Here is a 17220-nt window from a genome sequence, read left to right on the forward strand (position 1 = left end):
TTTTTTTTTTTTTTTTTTTTTTTTTTCTTGATCTGTAATAACTTCTCACGGATTCGTAAAAAAAGCGAAACAAACAAAAGAAATCCAGGTAAGTTTTCGGCGAAACGCTCCTGTTCCCAGATCCGAACAGAATCAGAGATCCGAAATTTAAGTTCACTCTGAATGGCGAGGTATTGAATAGCTTCTCCTAGCTTATTGAATGGCGAATCCGCGGAAAGGCAAGCTTCTTTTCATATATTTTCTATTCGTTTTTGGTATTCCCCATGTTTCTAGGGATTTTGTATGTTGTTCCAGCTCCTTTGAGCTGAACCAATCTGAAACTGAAGTCCCTTTTGAAACTAGACAGTATGATCTACTGAAAAATCTCGAAGAGTTAGTGAGAAACCTTAGCGATGTAGTTAGTAAGTTGGAGCTGAGGTTATCTAATATTCCCACGGCGGTGCATAGAGATGTGAAGTTGAATACTGATGCTTCGAGGCGGGTTGTGCCTGAGGTGGTTAGTTTAGGCGGGGGTAAAGAAGATGGTTTGAATGATGGTGGAGATGGCGCTTTGGACACTAAAATTCAAGATGGGGGTAGAGGGAGAGCTGTTTCAGTGACCAAATACAGTCCATTTTGGTCTGAGAGGTTCCACTTTTTGTCGGCTGTAAAACTGGAGTCTGATGCTACTTCTATCAATGTCTTGCCGCTCAGGGATTTTGAGGGGCATAGCAAGTATGTTGCGGTTGGAGATGAGACAGGGAGAATTTATGTCTTTGTGAGAAATGGAGATGTTGCGGTTGAGCTTCGTACGATGTCTGGATCACCCATTACTGCAACGCTTTCGTATATGTCTATTTATAAGAACGAGACCCTTCTGGTTACTGGGCACGAGAGCGGGGCGATCTCGATGCTTCGGATTTGGGAGGGATCAAACGGGGAGGAGTCGAATTCGATTTTCATGGAACATGTTTTGGAATTTGTGGTCACTGATGGTCGAGAGGAGAAGTCGCCAATTTCCATATTGGAAGTTCATCATGTTGGGAGGACCAGGTACATTCTGTCTTCAGATGTCAAGGGAAAGATCAAGGTTTTCAGAGAAGATGGGACAGTTTATGGTTCTGTCATGCCGACGAGTAGGCCGATAGCATTCTTGAAGCAGAGGCTTTTGTTCTTGACAGAAACTGGTGCTGGCTCATTGGATTTGAGGAGCATGAAACTTAGGGAATCCGAATGCGAGGGATTGAATTATTCTCTAGCTCGAAACTACGTGTTTGATGCCACAGAGCGATCTAAAGCCTATGGGTTTACATCAGATGGCGATTTAATTCATGTTATGTTGTTGGGAGATATAATGAACTTTAAATGCAGGGTTAGATCTAAGAAGAAGTTTGAGCTTGATGAACCACTTTTCTTTCAGGCAGTTAAGGGTTATTTGCTTGTGATTGGCAGCGAAAAGGTTCATGTTTTCAACGTGTCGTCGCAGCATTATGTTAGAGTTGGTGCACCGAGGCTTCTATTTTCGGCTCGTTTGGACGAGATCAGGTCATCTTTCCTGAATAACCAGAATTTGGATTTAGAGTCTCAAGGAAAATTTATACCCTTAATATCTAGTGATCGTGAAAAGCTTGTGGTTCTTGGACTAGGAGGTGGATATATAGGAATGTATCGCTCTAATCTTCCAATTTATAAAGGAGAGTTCAACACAATGCTCTGGACAAGCCCTGTTCTGTTTTTCATACTATTTCTCTTTGGAGCTTGGCAATTCTTTGCCAAGAAAAAGGAGGCACTCACTTCATGGGGACCCGATGACCCTTTTACTGCCACTTCACCAACTACCGGAGCTCCACTGGGAACTGGATCGACCGAGCGAACGTCTTTCATAGACACTCCTTCGAGAAGTACTGATATGCGAACGTCTTTCATAGACACTCCTTCGAGAAGTACTGATATGATGGATCTCAGAGGAGGCAGCGGCCTAAGAGGACCGCCACGGCGTTATGGTTCTCCTACAGGGTATCCTGGCGGGGTAACGAGTTCTTTTAGGCCAGCTACGACAAGTGACCATAGCTCGAGACAGGCTGCAGTTGATCCAAATTATAGAGCAGCTTCTGAGCTCAAATTTAGGGGATCGCCGTTAGAACCTCCAGGATTTCCGAAACGAAGGGAGCCTCTATTTGCAAACAACCAGGTGGTGAATCAGGTGGTGGATGAAAGCAGTTAAAGGAAAAGTAGGTATCAGCTAGAAATCTTTGCTTCAAAGAGTTCAAGTTCTTGAGTCCTGATTACGTTCTCTTTTTTCCCATTGCCCATTGCTCGTTTGCGTTTGCTGGTCGGTACGAACGTGTTTGATCTCGTATATTACTGTATCTCTGTGTTTCTAGTTGCATGCAAAGGAGAAGGAAAAGAAAAAAAAAAAAAAAAAAGGTGAAATAATGCAATTTTCTTCTTGAAATTGTTGTTACCCTTTGCATACTTCGGCTGATTCCATCATGCCTGCTCAATGTTTTAACAGTCTTAACTTAAATTCAAGTTCTTCATGAGATGTATCATGTAAAATTATACTATCAAGTAGAAATACGAAGAATCACGAGTTTACGAATATTATAAACAACTCGTCCTGAAACATGAGTCCTCTGGGGTTCATGCTTGTCTGGGTAAGCTTAGTTCTTACATTTGAATCGCCTTGCTTACAACCTGCGATCTGTATAATGTTCTTCTTGCTTGGTGTAAAGTTTGTACCATTTCAGACAGCGACACAGACCAAACCGATTCGGTTTGTTCGATCAACAGCCTATATGAATAGCATTACTGCAAATTCCCCAGATCATGCATTGTTCTACACCTTGGTTGGATGGTTGTGGAGTTTCTTGCTTTTCCTTCAGCTTCAAATTCATTTGAAGTTTGGGTTAAGACGAGACTTGTTTTCCATAGCTGTCCTAACTCCCATATCCAGATTAAGGGTTAGGAGATTTTATAATATGCAACCAAACCTACAATCTCGGATCTACAACCCTTCCTTTTCTAAAATAAAATCCCTCGTCATCATCTTACACGTGGCGAGATTCTTCCTGTACACTGTTGGTCGGAGAAATTATTCTGTCACGAGTTCTTTTAATCTGATAATTTGTTTAGGGGTATAATCGTCTTTTCGTGGCTCTGGTTTTTAAAAAAATGGAATAAATTATTCTACTATACGTCATGTACCGGCTGAAGTAGTCCGACTTGGCCTACGAAAATTAATAAACCCGCAGCTCCGGACACGTGGCGTCCGTGGGGCCCAGGGTATATCCACCTACACGTAGTTGGAAGCTTAACCATGGTTGGCGCGCCGCTTTAATAAGAAGAAAAAAAGAAAAGATAACCGAAATTTTAAATTTCTGGCTCTTTCTTCAACTTCTGCCCCTCTTGTTCCTCCCAAGTGTGAACTGCGAAGTGACCGCCGCCTCGAAGGATCACGCATTCCCGGCGAAAAATCCGACGACCGGTTTAATTTTGACATTTACGTAAAACTCAAAGAAAATGATGCTCTGAAATTCTCTAAGTAGTCCGGTTTTCATTTCTTCTCCGGCTCTAATTTTCTGAATCGAAAATCTCCAATGGTATCGGTAGAGAATAATCCTCCAACGGCGGCGGTTGCGGCATCTTGCTCGCCGGGAGTTGAAATCGAGATAATCGACGCTGTAGCTGTAGCGAAGAAGAAGCGGAATCTCCCGGGGATACCAGATCCGGCAGCGTTGGTGATCGTTCTGTCGCCGAAATCGCTTCTAGCAACAAACCGATTCCCGTGCGAGATCTGCAACAGAGGATTCAAACGAGACCAGAACCTTCAGCTTCATCGACGCGGCCACAAATTGCCTTGGAAGCTCCGGCAGCGGACGAGCAATGAGATTCGAAAACGAATCTACGTCAAGCTCAGCCTGCTGGACCTCATGATTCTCAAACAAAATTATCGTGAGATTCACATGTGAACTGAATCCTCAGCCGAATTGAAAATCCTAAATTTGATGAGACTCACAAGAACGTACACAAGCTACGCAGCACAAATGAAAAATCCCAAGAAGAATCATACGAACAAGTTTATTCGGGATGATATTAATTAATGAATACTTGCACATGATGGTGAGGGTATTTTGTTTTCCATATATTTATCATCTACAAGAATTTACAGATGATGACATCCCAAATTAGCATTGCTGCGGTGTACCTGCAGAACACCAAAGAGACAACACCTCAGAATTCGGATTAATAGGCTTGCTTAAGCTTGCTTTCTCAAGGCAATTTCTGACACGTTCAAATATTGCCAACCCTTTCAATTCCATTCCCAAAACTTAAATCATGCATATATTATCTGTTTTTGCTCAACCTCACGGTTTTAAAATGCGTCCCCACCTCATGGTTTTAAAACGCATCTTCCAGAGGAGAGATTTTCACACCCTTATAACGAATGCTTCCTTTCCCTTTTTAACCGATATGAGATCTTACAATCTACCCCCATTGGGGGCTAACGTCCTCGTCCGGTAACCGACTCTAGTATCATTTGTAATAGCTCAAGTCCACCACTAGAAGATATTATCTGTTTTGACACTAAACCTCACAGTTTTAAAACGCGTCTTCTAGGGAGAGGTTTCTACACCCTTATAAGAAATGTTTTATTCCCTTCTCCAACGTAGGATGTCACACACAAACTCACACCATACTAAGTAAAAACTAAACTCTACTCAAATATTATGTTTGTTAGATATATATATTATACAGGCCAAGAAACACACTCTAGTAGTACCCGGGTGCGTAACTTCCCCCATCATAAAAGTTCATTCCTGGACAAACTAAAACTACACACGAACTAGTGAATTCAGTCGTCTTTCTGATGCAAAACAATATGGGTGTTATTATTACCATTCAGAGCAGCAAGATAAACACGCTTCTCCGCGAGTCCAATATCCGAAAGCATCATATTTCCCTGCAGATAAAAGCAGTCGCCATAACTTTAGCTCGAGCTCTGAAAATTGTGATTGCATAGGAAACTATCTTGAAAGAAAATTAATCAGAAAGGTCTCAAAGTTTTTCTCGTTGTCTCCTAAATGATTATAGAATAGTGCAACGAAGGAGAAAGCATACCTCTTTGGCCATCAACCTTCTAACATTATTAGCATAAAGCTTCAGATCATTCTTTTCTTCTGGTGATGGGACGTAGACAGGCAGTCTTATTACCTCCATGTGATTTACAAATTGACAGAGAAGAAGTAAAAAATGACGGCCCTGCCAATAAGAATTCAAATATCTATTAAACTGGGTGGTCCTGAAACCTTTTACAATATCAAAAGGGTTGCCACAAACGAGTTGGGGTTCAACAATTTGAGGTAAAAGCAACAAACTCATGTAAGGCGCTGTGGGTTCAATCCATGTCTGGGGTATTAAAAATGTTCAATATTTAGAAAGTCCAACACATCAAAAGGTACTGCACCACTCGATTCGATAATGAATGTCTTCCATTCAGCTAATTCTCCTTCAAAAGTTTAAGAAGACATGATGAGAGGGCAAAGTAGAATAAAATAGAATGCCTTACTCCTGTTATTGATTCCCAGGCCAAACTAAATCTCTGATACGGATATCTTAAAATCAATGGAAGAACTGGAGCTCTCGACAAAAATGCACCCGTTTTGAATGGAAGGAGAAACTCGCCATTAGTAGTTGTTCCTTCTGTAGAAGTAATAATAACACATTAAACAACTTGGACGATGAAAAACCCACAAGCACAAATTCTTAACTAGTCCTTAGATTATCACAATAGCCATTCTCACAAGTAAATTTGTCGATATTCATACACTTTTTATTGCTATCTAAGAATCAGAAGCCAAAAGAATGAGGCTTTTTGCCCCAACAATCTTATCCCCTTCCCAAAGTTTTAGCTGAAACGCTCAAAAAAGCTCTCCCTCCGTTTCTTCTTCCCAATTTTCTTTCATGGAAGACAGAGAAACTAATGACTCTTGTTTGGTGGCTAATGAGCTTACTGATGATCATGTTAAGAATTAAAAAAAAAAAAAAAGAAGTTCTGGAAGAAACAAAGCCAAAAGCTTCTTTAGGAACTATGAGAAAGGAGTCAGATAATTTCAAGCACTGTGAGTTAGGTAAATGTATACCTTGCTTAAATAACAAAGCCAAAAGTCCTCAACTATCAAAATGAGATAAGTTGAAGCATTGTGATTCTCTTAAGTTAAAGGGGCACGCATAAATCAGGAAGAAACAAAATAAAAGAGAATGTGGTTAAGACCACATTAAGAAACCTGGAAAAAGCATCATCATGGGAGCAGAGCTATTCTTCACAGCTTCTCGAATTCTTTCACTCACAACACCTACAAGCAACAGGATGATTAATATCTGAAGACCAGATGCGGAATTACAGATGAACATCAGTTAAGAGCTATTTCGTGGGACTAATGTCCTTGAATGAACTCTAATGCAAGAGTCGTGCGGTATTGGGGATTTACAATAAGATTGTGCGAACAATGATGGTTTCCTATGTTGTCTTAAAAAAACTAACGAACTCAAATATAAGTCATAAAGCCAATGGAATGAGTATCTCTAAACAAGTTTCAAAAAGCAACAACAATCTACCTGAAACACCCTTGGAGTCAGATGTCTTTGACTCCCGTTGAACATAAACACAGCCAAGGCACTTGCTGTCACAAACAACAACAGCTAAACTTGAGCAACATAAAACGTCAAACAGGTTCAGGGGTAATTTTTGGATTTTCCCCTAAATTTTGAAGATTACCCTTCGATAGAAAGTTGGGTTTTTGTAAAATAATTCAATGAAACCAATATTTGGGAACCGAATGCATATGATGCAATACAGTAGAGAAGTCAAGATGTACCAGAAAGAACAAGGCTAACCTGATAATACCAACCAGAGGAATGTTAGCCACTGATCTCTTCAGCCAAACAAAGGAAAAGAAGAAAAATCGAGGATCAGAAAAGCAGAATCTGTCGTTGTAGTAAAAGTAGAAAAATTATGTTTGAACAAACCTTAGCAACAAAACTTGGAAAGGAAGAAGACATATGATACAAGATATCCAAATATGATACATGGTTGCTGATAATAGCCCCGGGTCTTTCAGATTCTTGAGACTTCTCTTGCCCCTCGTTCTAGACATCATTCAAGAGGAAAGAGCAAATAACAGTGAACACGAGAACAATCTCAAAGATGTAGAGTTTAAGATAACTATGAACTGAAATATACAAGAAAGCAGAACAAAACAATGACCGAGTCTGAACTTGGAAAAGACAGCAGAAATTAAAGCGCACCTCGTTAGTTGACTTGTCCTCATTTGGCAGGATTCGATAAACTTCCGAAATCCAATAAAACCCTAAAACGAATAACATGGCTCTGGACAGAAATCTTCCGGTGCAAACAATTACGGACCTCCTCCATCCCACCATGTGCGCGTAGTCCTCCTGCTCATCCGTCTCCCTATTCGGATCGTGAAAAAACGTGCAAACTCTGCAAATCATGTAATAGAGGAACAGCAAACTCATCCCAATAACCACCCGTATAGGAACGATTGTAACGAGCGCTATTGCTAGCAGCACCTTCTCCATCCACGGCAGCTCCCCTCGGCCCATGGTGCCGTAAACATCTCGTCGGACAAACGGAGCATATTTCTGGTGGAGATCGTCGGAATCGTCGTCGGCGACGGCGACGGCGTCAGAGTCTGGATTCAACAGTGGACGATCGTCCTGGGCAGAAGACTCATCGGACGCGTTGGATTGGGGTGGGTCGAACCTCAATTGGTGGAGCTCAGACGCCATTTCCCTATGCAGACGCGATTCCGATTCGATCAAGATTTCTATGCTTCGCCAAGCTCCTCAGGAGCTTCCAGACTAAGATCGCGTTGTCACGACCGTTTTCTTTTTGCTCCTATCTCTTTCATTTTTAATTTAGCTTTCTTAATTTTTTAAATTATAAATTTAGTTTTCATTTTTTTAAAAAAAATTTAAATACCAAAGTTTAAAATTGGATATAAAATTTTATTTTATTTCTAACAGATCGAATAATTTTTTTAAAAAAAATATTTATTAAATATCTATAATATACGAATTTACCTGTTTTAATTATATAACTCTAAAATTCTTTAGATTTTCAATTATGCGCTCATAATTGTTTGATAATTTAATTCTACGTTAAAAACATGTTTATTTCTTGACTTCCGTGAAGACTTTATTATATGTATTTTGTTATTATCCAGTAAAAATGAAGGAGACTAAATTGTTACTGAGTTTAAAAGTATAATCTTTATAAAATAAACTTTGTAAACTAAATTGTTACCATCAAAATAATTTTTTAATATCATCAAAAGGTGTAATTAGACGATAATGTAAATTTAAAGTTAATTTTATACGTTGATTTACAGCAAGGAATAGCGACATAACTGGAAGAGATTTAATTGGTATAATAAAATTTATCGAGTCACGTGTATACTGTTTGGCAGTGGGCTAAATTAATCACTTTATCTATAAAAATATATATATATATATTTATAAATTTTTAAAAGTTTAAATATTATCCTCAATTTTTAAAAATGTTAAAAAGTATAATAATGTGTGTAGCTGTGTGCTATGAATGTTTTGAAATGAACTAAATCTAAAATGGACAGAAAATTGAGCCTAGTAAGATCGAGACGGAGAGGAATTTCAGCATGATATCCAGTTCTTATGAGTGCTAATCAATGCCGAGATAAGCCCAGCCCAAGAAATTAGATGAGGACCTGAAAGCCGGCCATTCCCATCGCGAATGTCCGCCGCCGCCATGAATCCATCGGCAAAATCTTGAACAATCGAAAGCTTCTTCATCAGCTTTTTCGTTTGCAATTTCTTCATCTTCTCTTCCTCTTCTCGATGTTTATCCCCTCTGGTAACTGCAATCTCAATACTCGCTTTCAAACACGCCTCGTCTTCAAGAATCCGTTTCAAATCCCTAAATTTCAACGAAATACTCCCGATATAGCCGATTAATTCCGCCCACGCGCTGATCTTCTGCAAGTGATTCGAGTGCCGTTTGTCAATTAAACCAGATTTAGCCAACCAAATGAACTGTTCGATAAAGTAATAAAATCCCTCTCCGCCATAGGCAACGAGAGCGAGCAGAAGTTGTTGGCTAGATTCGAAATGCGAATTTCTCAAGGCGTTTAGGTCTTGGATGAATTTTCCGAGACGGAAGGCCTTGCGGCTGACGCCGACGCTGGATTCGAAGCTCTTGAGACGGTGCGTTAGAGGAAGGGATTCGGGAAGAGCGGAGGAGGAGAGGATGATCTTGGTGGCGTACCTGGAGATTTTCAAGAGCTTGTCGACGCCGTCTCTCTTTGCGAGGTAAGCTTCGAGGTGATTGAAGAAGTCTCTTTGTTTCTCGGTAGAGGAGGGGGGAGCTTTGGAAGCCATGGCGGTGCTAGCGGCGGGAAGTTTCTGTTTCCCCCAAATTGACCGGAGATTGGAGATTAATTTGAGAGATGAGTATCCAACGACGTCGTTTGGGGGATTCTGATTTTGTTCTATTTATTCGTGCCATGACATTCGTTAAGTCAGAGAAAATAATAAAAGAAAAAAGAAAAAAACAAGAGAATTTGCAGGAGACGGAGACCATAAGCTTGGAGGAGAGTGCTTGTTTATTTATTTATTTTATTTTTTGTTTTTTTAACTCTCTCAAAATACATTTTAAAAAAATACTTTTTTATTTTTATGTTAAATCAACTAATATTTATCTAATTGGTGAAAATTGTTGGAGGATGTAAGTTCATCTACAATTTAGGCCTAATCAAAAGAATAATCATGAATTTATAATCAAATAATAATTTCTACAGGATGAGGCCTTTTGAGAAAGGCCAAAGTAAAGCCACTAGAGATTACAATATCAAACTTGAATCGTATGTTGATTCCAAAATTCACTGGTTTAGAACATTTGAACGTTTAATTTAATTTAATCCAAACATAATCATGTTGAAACCGTGGAAGAAGACAACCCATGGCAGTCAGCTTGAATCTGTAGTCAAGATATGCAAGGACAGAACTTTCTTGTCTTTTATTACGTTGTCAACTGTATTCATTAAAAGTGTGTGGTCGAACATGGAGCTTGTCGGGCTCTGCCATAAGCACATCCAACCAGCTCTCATGGCCCCCACCCCACTACAACCCCAATCCCAATCCCAATCCCGATCCATTTTCAGTTCCATCCAATGGAAAATTCAAGCAAATGGTTGAACTGAATTGAAACAGAGTTTGAACGATGAAAAACAGAGCAATATGTGTTCTTCATTTCAGTGTTTTTAATATGACATATATCAAAATTCCCAGATAGATTATGAATCAATCAAAACAAGGTTTCTTACTATTGTTATCATTTTGAGCCTTACAGCTACCGAGTGTGAGCTCTAAATCCTCCAATCCAACTTCATGGATCTTCTCCCCTTCCCAGGGCTTAACCTTGCAGCCCAAGAACTCAAATTCTTTTCCTCTTCCATTTTCTTTGATGAAACCACCGTGCAGAGCATGCTGATCAGCAGGTTTCATAAGGTTGAAGGTGGGAGAAGTTGGCGCACAGGCACGGAGAAGTGCCCATTGATTGGAGTCATTGGTGGATGATTCAGACTCATCGCATTCGTGGATCGTGGCGGGAGTATGCAGCAGCTGAGGGCGTGTCGGGCTAGCTGGGGCGGATACTGCAAAGAAAGGGTAATTCAACAAGGACAAGGATTCTTTAGCCGTGACCTCCCAATTTGAGGCAGGGGATGAAAGAGGAGGCGTCACGGGAGCACTGTTTGAGATTCTAAGACCAGGAAGTGATTTGGGAATCGCTTGGCGAAGATATGGAATGAGGTTTGATGGATGGTTGGCGTCCAAACGGGACGGGCTCGGGAAGGAGGAGGAGGAGGGACTGACTTGATAGGATGCCATAGGACTAGGAAATGAAGAAGACAATGGGCTTGGATTTTGGGATGTGTAGGGGGTGGCTCTGTTGGAACTGCCGACGATATCGATTGGGGGCGGCCTGCATCCCTGTTCCAAGAACAAACACAACACCATCTATCATTTCATTTCTAGGGCACAATCCAACTTAATTCACAAAATTTCAACCTGATTCAAATCAATTACAAGAACCAAACCCCCGATCGACTTTCCAGATCGATCCCGGTGGCGATTCGAACAGATCAAAATTCAAATCCAACAGAGACAAGAACAAGTACACAAATCGCTAATTCCGATTACCGATCGAGAGCAAGAAAAGAAGAGGAAAATCAACCGACCTTCCGATAAGTGGTTCCGTCGTCTTCGACGGTCCAACCAGCATCAGCACAGAGGGCTTTAAGGACCTCGTTATTGTCACAATGTTTAGGCAAATTGAAGTTGCCTTGAGCCCTAAGGCCAGCGTAGATCTTAGCCGCGATGGCTCTCCTTCGTCGTTCTCTGGTCCGATTATTCTCCCGCTCCCTCCAGGACGGCTTCCGCCGGCAAGTGGTGGCAGAAGTGGCGCCGTCGGAGGTCATTTTCCGGTTTTCCGCAGCGAGAATGGCGTGAGGAAGGGAAGTCCCGCAGGAAATGGAAAACGGCTGTGGGATTTGGATTATTGGAAGAAGTGGTGAGTGAGGGTGGGGTATTAAAGTACACGGAAGAAATGGAGAATTTTACAGTAGGAAAAGAAGACAAAGAAGTAGAAGAAGACGACGACCACGACGACTGCGGTTTGATTTCCTTGTCCTTTGACTTTGGGCCCCACATGGTTGAAAACGGCTGGGCCTCCTGATCGGACGGTGATTAAGAGTCCACGTCAGACCACCACTGCCACGCGTGATGAGCTATTTTCAACCAAAATAATAATATATATACATATATACCCTAAAATTAGTTAATGATTAAAAACATGTTTCTTTTTTCCAAACCAATTGAAATTCGACTAAAATTTGGGACTCATTTTTTAGTCCCATTTATTATATAAAATTATTATATTTCTTTTTATTTAAATATGGGTAGAAAGTAAATAAATTTAATTTAAGGATATTACATTGTTTATTTTATTATTGTATACAAATGTTTTCTAATAATTAGAAGAAGCATAAATGAGTTGGTTATGATACAAATAATTAGCAGCAGGGTGGGGCCGTGGCTGACACGACAGCTTTCCTTCGAGGGATTGGGAGCACTCGCAGATGCCCATGCTAGGCAAAAGATCAAAGCATGTGGCCACCCCCCATATGGCTTTGGAAAATGACCCATTACTCGAATTCAAGGCCATAACCCCACCCCCTGCATGAGGATAGATGCATGAATCCCGGCATGGCATGACTTACGTGATTGTGAAGCATCGTGATTCTTAAAAATGGCATCCGGGATTCATCTCTCGAGCAAACAGTTCGATGTAGTAACCTAGCTTTTGGCATACTCCTGCAGATGCTCCACATTAAACAAACAACCACCGAAACTCTAAATACTACGATTAGAACACCAAGAGCATCTTTACACTTTTAAAACTCTATATCTCATGAATACAGATTTCTTCTTTCCTTTTCAATTTTTTTTGTGCGTTTGTTTTTTTAGGATCTGTTTTATAAGACAGGGGCAGGGCGAAGTACTTATTCTGCTTTACAATCGGAATAAGGAACCTTAGAATAAACCCTACCTGTCGATCAAAAAATGAGATTGGAAAGGAGTGAAGCTGCTCGACCGATAGAGAGAGAGCGGGAGAGGACCACCTGTCGGCCGAGAAGAAAGAGGTTAGTCTAAAATATGAAAGACATGCGGACCTTATAACCTGGACCAAGGTTGTGAACCTGCCTCAAATCAGACTTGTACATGGAAACAATGAAAACAGGTTCTGCGTAAGATAAACTTAGAACTAAACCTAACAAATTTTGGAAATGAAGGCATCTGAAAATTCCCAAATGACAGAAGTACAAACCAGTGGTTTTTTGACATCTGAAAACATCCGGAGGTTCTTTATGAAAAACAACCATTAGTTTGGTTGGAAGAGTAGGGTCGTCAGATCAACTTGCAAGGTTGAAAAAACAGAGAACAACAGTCACTAATATTGTTTGGATGACAAATAACCCTTCTCAAGAACACCAAAAGACAGATGAAAATCCTTAGGTTCATTAATAAATGGGTATGAGAGTCAAAATATAACCTTTCAAACTCACCTCTAGCAAATATTGCCCGCTTTTGACTTTTCGTTATGTGCTTCCTCTCAAAGTTTTAAAACACGTCTACTAGGGAGAGATTTTCATACCCTTATAAGGAATATTTCGTTCCCCTCTCCATCAGATGTCAAATCTCCCAGCGTTCTCATTGGCACACCGTCTGATATCTATCTCTGATACTATTTGCAAGAGCTTAAACGCACCACTAGAAGATATTGTCTTTTTTGGATTTTTCCTTTCGAACTTTCTCTCAAGATTTTAGAAGACGTTCACTAAGGAGAGGTTCCCACACCCTTGTAAGAAATGTTTTGTTTCTCTCTCCAACCGATGTGGGATCTCTCACAAAAATAGTAAAACGTTGACAAAGTCGCTACCATACCATGTAGAAGCACCTTATATATTGATGATCAAGAAATTCAGCTTCCACATCCACGGATGTCTCATTGACTACTCTGTGATTGATAGAGGATCCTGAAGCAGAAGGGGAGCACATAAATTGCCAGGAATTTACAAACACCAGTAAAGAAGGAAGTGGATGAAGCCAAAAACAATGGAAGATTAGTTTTTCAAAGTTATTTGTCCCCTTATGGAAACTTTTGGCTCCACACCCACCCAACAAGCATACTGTTAGCACATAATTCAAAAAATATCACATTCACACAACGCAGGAACTTAACCAAATCGTATGATTGTGTGTGTGAAACGAAGATTACCAGATCACTATTGGAGCTCCAGACTTTCCAACACATAAAAATCACTAATCAAGAACCAAATACAAATGATGAACATTAAGATGAACTTATCAATTCTAACTCACAGGGAATTTTATATTTTCATTCAAGCTTTATGAAATGAAATTATGTTCTACCAAAAAGTATAATCTAACAATCCTTGTTCTCTAATCCCTAAGAATCGTGGGGAGAAACCAGCAGGAGAAACCTTAAACCGTGAGTACGAACGATTCAAAACACGAACTGCGTCTACGAATATGAAAATCGAATCCACGAACAGATCAATTCCAGACACCAAAAATACATAACAGAGTTCATACCTCGCTAAGCGATCCTCCATTTTCACAAGTCTCCCTGTTTACAGATCCTTCCTATCAACGCCCGACGACGGACCGAACTGGAAAATGTGAACCGGCCGAACAGTAAGCCGACCGCTTCACGGTCCAGACGACACCCCGTCGCAGCTTCGGAACGGAGACGAAGAAGGTCCTGGAATGACCTAGAATGATTCCAGGAGATTCCCGACTTCTGGATAACACGTCATCGTTTTATCTTTTAATTTTATTATTATTATTATTATTATTTTATAATGAACGGATACAGTCGGTTTTCGGTCAGTAAATTGTTGGGTCCACTCGATGGTTATTTTGGGCATTTCGGTTTGGCTTTGCGTTGTCTCGGAATCCGCATGGTTTCTGCGTGACGCAAAAGTCCACGACGGAATTTTTATTTATCTTTTACCTTTTTATTTTCTTTAATTCAATTTATTGATAAATTTGGAGGTATTACTAGAATATTAACGGTATAGGAATAATGTATTAAAAAAATTAAAAACTCTATAAATTCAAATATTTTTTTTAGTTCAACCGTATAAAAATAAAAAAATAATAATAAATTTTAATATATAGATCAAATCAAAATTAAATTAAGTCTATTTTTTTTTAAATATCAATATTTATATATGTGCATGAAAATGGATAATTTTTAGAGATTAGGGACAGTTTGAGGAAAACTATAAAGATTGGGAGCTATTTATGTATTGTATTTTAATAATTATATTATTTATTTTAGATTCGTTTACGTTCTTCAGGGAAAGTGTCAGAAAATCAACGAATCAAGTGACCATTTATCCATTAAGGAAGAGGCAGAACAGGATCATAGATTCAGTGTCTTGTCAGAGCCATTCAGTGTCTTGTCAGAGCCATCCACGTCAGATTAATGGTCAGCTGGAGAATGTGGAAATTACAATAGTGGGCAGAAACGGGCAATGCCCGGCAATAACGGGCAGCAGGGGAAGAGGGTCCACCCACCGGGACACATTCACTCGCAACTCCACAACGACTGAGCTGGGGGCAATGACGAAGCGCTGTGTGAATCCAATTCGTCATTTGACCACCACGTTCGGTTTAATTAGAACTGTTAACTGTGTGCGGGAGTTTAGGGTAACCATGGTTGGGTTTTGACGGCCATTCTGCCGTTCCAAACCCTATATATGCATCCTCCCGCTCTCTCCCACTCTTGGGACAAACGAGGAGACTTCAGCGACTCATCTTTCCTTCTCTCTGATCGACGATCTTCCAGGTTGGGATTCTCTGATCCGCCCCCATTTTGTGAATATTTGTACTCGTATCTACTATTCTCTCAATCTTTACTTGATTTTTCCGTTCTGTTTGATTCTTCGCTGAAAATCATATTTGGATGGTGATTGTTGAAGGATCGAGTGGTGGGTTTAGGGTTTAGGGTTTATTTCTTGTAGTTGATCGGTGTGTTTGTTTCCTCTCTGTCTTTATGATTGAAATTATGTAATGTAATGTAATGATCGGCTAACTCGTTGTTGATTTTGAACGATACGTGATTTGGGTTTTATGAACCCCAAGCTGTAGCCTGCAATTGTTGGGTGGGAACATTTATATCTGATCTTCTGTGTCGCTTATATTACAGCTCGTTGCAGCTATTTTTTCAATTAACAGAGTGATTTTTGGACCTTTTTTTTTATTCTCTTGTTTCTTTCTTTACGGATGAATCGATATGTACGCGCTGTGTGGCTTGATCATTTGTGCCCCATCATTTGAATTATTTGTTCATGTAAGAGAGATTCCATTTATAGGTGATCAATTCGTAGTCGAGATTGGATTGATTTGATTTGAAGCTTAATTGAGTTTCGTTTTGTGATATCTTTTGGAACAGCTCTAGACAAAATTAGACGAGAGTTCTGTCTTCTCCTTGTTACCATGACTCCTTCAACGGTCACCTCTTCGACTATACTTGATTTATTTTCTACTGACGATGAGACTTTTTTAGCATTATGGAGAATAAGGAGTGGAGGATCTTTTCCTGCAAATGTTCATGATATAAATCCTTACCAGTGTAAACCTGAAAATTTACCAGGTACTTTTTTCACAAGAATTCATGTTGTTAATTTCCCAAGTTTTCCAGAAAATGTTCATGATATGATGATGTTCTTCAAGGCTCAGGCCTCTTGAATTGCTGCGTGTCGAACATTGTATTTTCAGTTTATATCATAAAACAATTTCAATGTTGATTCCTTGCTTCAATTTTCAAAACAGTGTCAAAGTTACGAATTACAAATTTACAGCTGAGACATGCTTGTTTAGTTTCAATGAAGCTTAAGGTACTTTTTATGTCCAGATGGAGTTTGGTATTACGTTGAGGGCAACGTGGATGCTGGCTCAAGTTTTGGTCGCTGGAAGCTGAAAGATGGAGACTGTAAACTGTATACAAACTCTTCCTTCACTGGAGGGAGAACAAGTTATGAATATTATGAAGGTCAAGCACCTTATGAGAGTAAAACAGCCTGGGTTATGCAAAAGTACTGGATGAATCAGATGGACCTGCGTGCAACCATCGAGCAAGAGGTATATCCTGCAAAATCTATTTGCCAAAAGGTTCATTGGCTGACATTGCCCTTTTTTCTTTTCCTACCCAGCCTATTAGTCAATTGCTTGTTTGGTTGGGCAATATGCAGGAGACCAGCTCACTTTGCAAAGTCTTTCTTGGAGATGAACAATTTCAAAACAATGAAATGATTCAGAAAACCGAATTTTCTAGTATTCTCAATTCAGAACCAGTCCTAAATCATCAGTTGGTTGTTACAGATGGTTCGACTTCGAATAACATGGCGAATGGATTGACAAGCAAGTCTAAGGTTGTAATCACTATCCCCCCCCCCCCCCCCCCCCCCCCCCCCCCCCCCCCCCCCCCCCCCCCCCCCCCCCCCCCCCCCCCCCCCCCCCCCCCCCCCCCCCCCCCCCCCCCCCCCCCCCCCCCCCCCCCCCCCCCCCCCCCCCCCCCCCCCCCCCCCCCCC

The 17220-nt window shown here is 40.4% G+C and overlaps 6 protein-coding genes and 1 long non-coding RNA gene across 12 annotated transcripts in view; 3 read left to right on the plus strand and 4 right to left on the minus strand.

Annotated features, from left to right (window-relative positions):
* LOC111491879 (uncharacterized membrane protein At1g75140-like) overlaps positions 1-2581 on the plus strand; it is a 3125-nt gene extending 544 nt beyond the window's left edge. The window contains exon 2 of the mRNA XM_023140950.1: positions 66-2581. Within this exon, the coding sequence (XP_022996718.1) occupies positions 200-2203 (2004 nt within the window). The 5' untranslated portion in view covers positions 66-199 and the 3' untranslated portion in view covers positions 2204-2581. The remainder of the gene's footprint in view (positions 1-65) is intronic.
* A 997-nt stretch (positions 2582-3578) lies between these two features.
* On the plus strand, positions 3579-3950 carry LOC111492431 (protein indeterminate-domain 1-like). The gene has a single exon (XM_023141770.1). It carries the CDS (start codon positions 3579-3581, stop codon positions 3948-3950), a length of 372 nt encoding a protein of 123 aa, XP_022997538.1.
* Positions 3951-4033: 83 nt separating this feature from the next.
* Positions 4034-7915, minus strand: LOC111491829 (lysophospholipid acyltransferase LPEAT1-like). Of its 4 annotated transcripts, none has more exons than XR_002719768.1 (9): positions 7288-7915; positions 7009-7128; positions 6877-6914; positions 6598-6662; positions 6267-6335; positions 5477-5682; positions 5101-5391; positions 4879-4942; positions 4034-4186 (listed from the first exon to the last, which is right to left on the minus strand). XR_002719768.1 is itself a non-coding variant. In XM_023140883.1 (9 exons), the coding sequence occupies exons 1-9, from the start codon at positions 7789-7791 to the stop codon at positions 4167-4169; spliced, it is 1155 nt and encodes a 384-aa protein (XP_022996651.1). In that variant the 5' UTR covers positions 7792-7914; the 3' UTR covers positions 4034-4166. The 4 variants fall into 4 exon arrangements, 3 of the variants coding, with proteins under 3 accessions (XP_022996651.1, XP_022996648.1, XP_022996649.1); XM_023140883.1 differs by having other exon boundaries at positions 5101-5241; positions 5549-5682; positions 7288-7914; XM_023140880.1 differs by lacking the exon at positions 4034-4186 and adding an exon at positions 4680-4814 and having other exon boundaries at positions 5101-5241; positions 5549-5682.
* A 738-nt stretch (positions 7916-8653) lies between these two features.
* Positions 8654-9634, minus strand: LOC111491831 (peroxisomal membrane protein 11A). The gene has a single exon (XM_023140885.1). It carries the CDS (start codon positions 9415-9417, stop codon positions 8674-8676), a length of 744 nt encoding a protein of 247 aa, XP_022996653.1. The 5' UTR covers positions 9418-9634; the 3' UTR covers positions 8654-8673.
* A 582-nt stretch (positions 9635-10216) lies between these two features.
* Positions 10217-11789, minus strand: LOC111491830 (protein BRASSINAZOLE-RESISTANT 1-like). Its single transcript, XM_023140884.1, has 2 exons — positions 11277-11789; positions 10217-11028 (listed from the first exon to the last, which is right to left on the minus strand). The coding sequence occupies exons 1-2, from the start codon at positions 11514-11516 to the stop codon at positions 10339-10341; spliced, it is 930 nt and encodes a 309-aa protein (XP_022996652.1). The 5' UTR covers positions 11517-11789; the 3' UTR covers positions 10217-10338.
* A 219-nt stretch (positions 11790-12008) lies between these two features.
* On the minus strand, positions 12009-14341 carry LOC111491832. 2 transcript variants are annotated; one of them, XR_002719770.1, is made up of 4 exons: positions 14215-14341; positions 13543-13634; positions 12647-12719; positions 12009-12411 (listed from the first exon to the last, which is right to left on the minus strand). It is a non-coding gene; the product is annotated as an uncharacterized LOC111491832 (long non-coding RNA). The 2 variants fall into 2 exon arrangements; XR_002719769.1 differs by having other exon boundaries at positions 13456-13634.
* Positions 14342-15365: 1024 nt separating this feature from the next.
* LOC111491972 overlaps positions 15366-17220 on the plus strand; it is a 4204-nt gene continuing 2349 nt past the window's right edge. Inside the window, exons 1-4 of one of the 2 annotated variants that reach the window (XM_023141080.1) lie at positions 15366-15475; positions 16082-16282; positions 16544-16770; positions 16842-17060. In XM_023141080.1, the coding sequence (XP_022996848.1) occupies positions 16126-16282; positions 16544-16770; positions 16842-17060 (603 nt within the window). In that variant the 5' untranslated portion in view covers positions 15366-15475; positions 16082-16125. The remainder of the gene's footprint in view (positions 15476-16081; positions 16283-16543; positions 16771-16841; positions 17061-17220) is intronic. The other variant, XM_023141081.1, reaches the window with a different exon arrangement.

This window comes from Cucurbita maxima, unplaced genomic scaffold (assembly GCF_002738345.1).
Source record: "Cucurbita maxima cultivar Rimu unplaced genomic scaffold, Cmax_1.0 Cma_Scf00017, whole genome shotgun sequence".
Classification (NCBI taxonomy): domain Eukaryota; kingdom Viridiplantae; phylum Streptophyta; class Magnoliopsida; order Cucurbitales; family Cucurbitaceae; genus Cucurbita; species Cucurbita maxima.

Bases quoted from the DNA above. Each gene is read 5' to 3' on its own strand.
- LOC111491830 (XM_023140884.1), bottom strand. From the start codon at position 11,516: ATGACCTCCGACGGCGCCACTTCTGCCACCACTTGCCGGCGGAAGCCG. The intron at 11,029-11,276 runs GTCGGTTGATTT...TTCTTGGAACAG, and splicing joins ACGGAACCACTTATCGGAAG to GGATGCAGGCCGCCCCCAAT.
- LOC111492431 (XM_023141770.1), top strand. From the start codon at position 3,579: ATGGTATCGGTAGAGAATAATCCTCCAACGGCGGCGGTTGCGGCATCT.
- LOC111491831 (XM_023140885.1), bottom strand. From the start codon at position 9,417: ATGGCTTCCAAAGCTCCCCCCTCCTCTACCGAGAAACAAAGAGACTTC.
- LOC111491829 (XM_023140880.1), bottom strand. From the start codon at position 7,791: ATGGCGTCTGAGCTCCACCAATTGAGGTTCGACCCACCCCAATCCAAC. The intron at 6,663-6,876 runs GTTAGCCTTGTT...TGTTTGTGACAG, and splicing joins CCTCTGGTTGGTATTATCAG to CAAGTGCCTTGGCTGTGTTT. The intron at 4,815-4,878 runs GTAATAATAACA...GTTCGTGTGTAG, and splicing joins TTATCTTGCTGCTCTGAATG to TTTTAGTTTGTCCAGGAATG.